Genomic DNA, 6,357 nt, shown 5'->3' on the forward strand with positions numbered 1-6,357 from the left:
TAGACCCAGCAATCCGATTACTGGGTATATACCCAAAGGAATATAAGTTGTTCTATCATAAAGACACATGCATGCATATGTTCACTGAGGCACTAGTCACAATAGCAGAGACATGGAACCAACCTATATGCCCACAAACGGTAGACTGGATAAAGAAAATACGGTCCACACACACCATGGAACACTACACAGCCATTAAAAAAGAACAAGACCATGTCCTTGGCAGCAACATAGATGCAGCTGGAGGCCATTACCCTAAGCAAACTAATGCAGGAACAAAAAACCAAATACTGTATGTTCTCACTTATAAGTGGAAGCTAAACATTGAGCACACATGGACATAAAGAAGGGAATAACAGGAGCCAGCCATGATGGCTCACGCCTGTAATCCCAGCACTTTGGGAATCCAAGGCGAGTGGATCACTTGAGGTCAGGAGTTCAAGACCAGCCTGACCAACATGGTGAAACCCCATCTCTATTAAAAATACAAAAGAAAAAAAAATGACCGGGCATGGTGGCTCACATCTGTAATCCCAGCATTTTGGGAGGCCGAGGCGGACGGATCGCTTGAGGTCGGGAGTTCGGGACCAGCCTGACCAACATGGACAAACCCCGTTTCCACTAAAAAAAAAAAAATACAAAATTAACCGAGCATACTGTAGCATGCCTGTAATCCCAGCTACTCTGGAGGCTGAGGCAGGAGAATCGCTTGAACCCTGGAGGTAGAGGTTGCGGTGAGCCGAAATCGTGCCATTGCACTCCAGCCTGGGCAACAAGAGCGAAACTCCGTCTCAAAAACAACAAACAAACAAACAAAAAAGCCACAACAAAACAAATTAAAAAAATAGCAGGGCATGGTGGGGTGGACGCCTATAATCCCAGCTACTGGGGAGGCTGAGGCAGGAGAATCACTTGAACCGGGGAGGGGGAGGTTGCAGTGAGCTGAGATCGCGGCCACTGCATTCCAGCCTGGGCGACAGAGCGAGGCTCTGTCTTAAAAAAAAAAAAAAAAAAAAAAGAAGGGAATAACACCAGGGCCTACTTGAGGCTGGACCTACTTGACCGTGCAAGGTGCGAGGAGGGTGAGGATCGGAAAAACTACCTTTTGAGTACTATGCTTATTACCTGGGGAGGAAACAATCTGTATCCAAATCCCTTGCAACATGTAATTTACCTATATAACAAACCTGCACATGTACCCCTGAACCCAAAATAAAAGTTACAAAAATAATAAAAATAAAGTGAAGCCCCACCGGGGCAAGAAATCTGGGAGCTCAGGCATTTTCCTGGAGGTGGCTGGGTGGGCGGTGGGAGTGGACGGAGCTGGGCAGTGACTGCTGCCAGGGCGCGAGGGACGGGGGTGGGGGGCTGGGCAGGCATTGGTGTCGCCTCGCAGCAACAGTTGGGTGGCTTCCAGCTTATACCAGGAGTCTCCTCCTCACCCGCATATCGCGGGGCTAGGATGTGATGTCGTGGCTGCCAAATCCTCCGAGGCAACTCCTGCCTGGGTCGGCCTCCCATAGGACAGGCCTGAGAATCCGGGGCGCAGGCTCCGGCCGCGAGGACACCTTCCCCCGCCCGCGGACCCAGCCTTCCAGAATCACCGGGGTTCGCGGAGAAGAAGGAAAGGTGTTTGGCCTGCCAAGGCCGCCGTAGCGAGGGGGCGGGGCCCGGAAGAGCAGGATGGCGGCGCGGGACAGTGATAGCGACGAGGATCTGGTCAGCTATGGGACCGGGCTGGAGCCTCTGGAAGAAGGTGCGGGCCGCATGGGCCGGCGGAGCCTATGGAAAACAGGTCAAGGGCCCAGGATTCGGGCCACAAAAGCACAAATCGGTGCTGGACCGTTGTTAGATCGTTCCCAGCGCTGGGAACACGGCGGCGAGGGAGGTGTTCGCCGCGCTCTCGGGGTGCTCACCTTCTGCAGCGGCAGAGAGAGACTTACAGGGATGGGAGACACAAGCGTGGCCGAACAAGGGGGCGGCGGGATAGAAACAAGAAAATGACGGAATAGCTGGTGTGAGAGCGGGGAGTGCTTAGGCAGTGTCTTCCCCAAGAGAGTACGTCTGAGCTCAGACTTGAAACCGAGGAAGAAAACAACCATGGGCAAATCTGGAGGGAAAGCATTTCAGGCAGAAGGAACATAAAGTGCAAAGGCCCTGAAGTGGGAGCCAGTTTAGGAAACTGAGGGGCAGGCAGGACGGGTGTGGTTGCGGCAGACGACAGCGGGGGAGACAGGTAGAAGAGGATGTCAGAGGAGCTGGCAGGGGCTGGATCTTATTTGGTAAAGAGTTTGGATCTTGTACTAAGTGCAGGATTAGGGTTAGGGTTAGGGTCATGGGAAATTACACAGAGAGGGATATATCTATATCTATATCTATATATTTGATTTTTAGAGACAGGGTTTGCTCTGTTTCCCAGGCTGGTCTTGAACTCCTGACCTCAAGTGATCCTCTCACCTCTTGCCTCCCAAAGTGCTGAGATTACAGGCGTGAGCCACTGTACTCGGCCAATTTTTAGTAGTATTCTGTCTTTGATATTGAGAATACACTGTTTGGGGATGGGTAAGAGTGAAGCAGGGAGATTAGCAAAAACAGGTCAGGAGATGATGGTGGCATGGACGGGACAGTTAGCAGTGGCGGTGGTGTGTAGTGGTCTGGGTGGGAATATATTTTGAAAGCAAAGCTGACCATATTTGCTGGTGGAATGTGGGGGTGAGGGGCAAGATGAATCAAGGTTCTCTCCTGTGTTTCTGGTCTGTTCCATTTAATGACTTGACTTGTTCAGCAAAGTATGTATTGAGTGTCCAGTAAGGGCTGTTGGCTGTGCTAGCCCTGTGGGGAAGGCAGAGGAAGAATGCTGGAATCATTGGGCCACAATTTATTTGCAGACCTCCTGTTGGTGGGGGTCCCCTCCCTTTTCTCACCCTGACCATATCCTGCCAGGTTGATTGTGCTTCTGGGATATCTCCACTTATGCCCCTTTTATTTCCTACAAACAGTTATGGTGGAAACTTCTGCTGGATACTGGCCCTACTTCTACCCTCGGCTTACAAAAGGTTGAGAAAGGGGCTAGGCACACCTGTAATCCTAGCACTTTGGGAGGCTGAGGTGAGAGGATTGCTTCAAGTCAGGAGTTTGAGACCAGCCTGGGCACTATAGTGAGACTCTGTAACAAACAAACAAACGGCTGAGAAAGGCTAGTCTGAATGCTTTTTATGTGTTTAAAGTCAGCTGTTGCATTTCCTTAAGACATCTCTGTATCCCAAGTTCTTTTTTTGTAGAGACAGGGTCTTGCTGTTTTGACCACGCTGGTTTCAAACTCTTGACCTCAAGTGATGCTCTCACTTTGGCTTCCCAAAGTGCTGGATTACATGCGTTAGCCACAGTGCCCAACATTTTTTATTTTAAAAATGGAGACGAGCCGGGCGCGGTGGCTCAAGCCTGTAATCCCAGCACTTTGGGAGGCCGAGACGGGCGGATCACGAGGTCAGGAGATCGAGACCATCCTGGCTAACACGGAGAAACCCCGTCTCTACTAAAAATACAAAAAACTAGAGCCGGGCGAGGTGGCGGGCGCCTGTAGTCCCAGCTACTTGGGAGGCAGAGGCAGGGGAATGACTGGAAGGAGGAGGCTGCAGTGAGCCAAGGTGGCGCCACTGCACTCCAGCCTGTGTGACAGAGTGAGACTGTCTCATAAAAAAAAAAAAATTATTGAGACGGGATCCTTCTATGTTGCTTAGGCTGGTCTTGAACTCCTGGCCTCAAGTGGTCTTCCCAGCTCAGCTTCTTAAAGAGTTGGAATTACAGGCATGATTCTCCATGCCTGGCCCCAACCATGTTTGTTTGTTTGTTTGTTTGTTTGTGACAAGAGTCTTGCTCTGTTGCCCAGGCTGGAGTGCAGTGGCACAATCTCGACTCACTGCAACCTCTGCCTTCCAGGTTCAAACGATTCTCCTGCCTCAGCCCCCCAAGTAGCTGGGATTATAGGCGCATGCCACTACGCCTGGCTAATTTTTGTATTTTTAGTAGAGGTGGGGTTTCACTATGTTGGCCAGGCTGGCCTTGAACTCCTGAACTCAAGCAATCCATCCGCCTTCACCTCCCAAAGTGCTGGAATTACAGGTGTGAGCCATTGTGCCTGGCCCCCAACCTTGCTTCTGAAGTAGAAGGAAAGGACACTGAATTTGTAGACTTGGTTTTTTTGGACTAAGAACATCCTTTAACTTCTCAGTAATACAAGTTTTGAGGATTGATTAATTGTCTTCTAAGCACTTTTTTTTGAGATGGAGTTTCGCTCTTGTTACCTAGGCTGGCATGTAATGGCATGATCTTGGCTCACTACAACCTCTGCCTCCCAGGTTCAAGGGATTCTCCAGCCTCAGCCTCCCGAGAAGCTGGGATTATAGGTGCCTGCCACCACATCTGGCTAATTTTTGTATTTTTAGTAGACACAGGGTTTCACCATGTTGGCCAGGCTGGACTCGAACTCCTGACCTCAGGTGATCTGCCTGCCTCGGCCTCCCAAAGTGCTGGGATTACAGGCATGAGCCACAGTGCCCAGCCAGTTTTCTAAACACTTTGAAGTTTAAATGCACTCTGTATTTTACAATATAACACACTAGACTAATAATTATTTTTACTCCCTGCTTTGAAGTTTTAGTGACAGGTTAGACAGGCATTGGTAGAGGAGAACTCTATTTTAAAGTTGCTGGCCCTGATAGAAAGGTTTATTAGTTAAGAGTTAGCCAGGGAGCCTAGTGACCCTGGCTGAACTTTATAGACAAATAGGCCTTCTAATCTGGAAGGAAGGGCGCCAGATACTTACCTATTCTTTCCTTAGACATTTCCACTTGGTTCTAGAATTCTTATCTAGAGCTCATTCTATACCCAGATTAACTTTAGGGACAATTTTCTCCTCCTTGATGCTGTGATTCTCATACTTAAAACTAACCGTGGCTTCCTTTGCCCCCAGGACATACCATAAACCCTGCAGCACCACGTTCAAGGCCCCCTGCACTGTCCACCTTTCTGGTTCCATCTTCCACTCATTCCCTGGCCTCCCGTTAGACTCGACCACTTTCTCAATACATCTGACCTTGCCCTTTTTTTTTTTTTGAGATGGAGTCTTGCTCTGTTGCCCAGGCTGGAGTGTAATGGTGCGATCTCGGCTCACTACAACCTCCACCTCCCAGGTTCAAGCCATTCTCCTGCTTCAGCCTCCTGAGTAGATGAGCTTACAGGTGCGTGCCACCACGCCTGGCTAATTTTTGTATTTTTAGTAGAGGCAGGGTTTCACCATGTTGGCCAGGCTGATCTTGAACTCTTGACCTTAGGTGATCCGCCCGCCTTGGCCTCCCAAAGTGCTGGAATTACAGGCGTGAGCCACTGTGCACGGCGACCTTGCCCTTTTATCCCTCCTTCTGTTTACTGATGGGAGTCAGTGCCTTTGTCAAAATTCTGCTCACTGCTAACGGTGGCTGATGTTGCAGACCTTCTCGTTGTCAGAAGTGCTTCAGTACATGCAGCTCTCCTCTTGTGGGCTCTGAGTGTCCTGATAACAGGAGCAGAGCTTTGTTCAGTTTTCTACACCCTGGGTCTAGAAGGGCTGCTTGCATGGCAAGGCCCTCATCAACTTTTTGTTTTTGTTTTTGAGACAGAGTCTTGCTTTATCCCCCAGGCTGGAGTACAGTGGCATGATTATGGCTCACTGCCACCTTGGCCTCCTGGGCTCAAGCGATCCTCCCAGCTCAGCACCCCTCAGCCCCCAGTAACCAGGACTACAGGCGCATGCCACCATGCCGGGCTAATTTTAAAAACTGTGTCACTGTGTTGCCCAGGCTGGTGTCAAAACACTGCTTCTAATGACTCGAACCACGCCTACCTGGGCCTCTACAAGTGCTGGGATTACAGGTGTGAGCCACCGCACCCGACTCCCCCGCCCTTAAAAAAAAAAAATCTAACCATTAGCCAGCCAGGGGCTCGTTGAACTTTTGGTCAGGGAGTGAGAGGGAGGAACAGTATAGGAGGCATCTCTGGCTTGGAGACGGAGTTGAGAACTGGTTTCACCTTTGTGCTTATGAGCTGTGAGTCTCAGGGAAATTACTCAATCAGTATCCTTATCAGGGTATGATAAGTGAGATAATATGTACTAAAGGAAGGAATGGGTTGTCATTAGTAGCAGTAATTAGGACATGGCCTGGCTAAAATGCCACCCACCTCCTTTTTGGAGTTTTTCCGTCACTGGTTAGAGGTGGTGCCTTCGGCCGGGCGCGGTGGCTCAAGCCTGTAATCCCAGCACTTTGGGAGGCCGAGATGGGCGGATCACAAGGTCAGGAGATCGAGACCATCCTGGCTAAC

At 50.0% G+C, this 6,357-nt stretch overlaps 1 protein-coding gene across 1 annotated transcript in view; it reads left to right on the top strand.

Annotated features, from left to right (window-relative positions):
* Window positions 1–1,611: 1,611 nt before the first annotated feature.
* The window catches only part of GPATCH1 (G patch domain containing 1), a 53,163-nt gene continuing 48,417 nt past the window's right edge, over window positions 1,612–6,357 (top strand). Inside the window, exon 1 of the mRNA XM_011948821.1 lies at window positions 1,612–1,847. Coding sequence (XP_011804211.1) covers window positions 1,684–1,847 — 164 coding nt within the window. The 5' untranslated portion in view covers window positions 1,612–1,683. The remainder of the gene's footprint in view (window positions 1,848–6,357) is intronic.

Source organism: Colobus angolensis, unplaced genomic scaffold (genome assembly GCF_000951035.1).
Source record: "Colobus angolensis palliatus isolate OR3802 unplaced genomic scaffold, Cang.pa_1.0 Scaffold107, whole genome shotgun sequence".
NCBI classification, from domain to species: domain Eukaryota; kingdom Metazoa; phylum Chordata; class Mammalia; order Primates; family Cercopithecidae; genus Colobus; species Colobus angolensis.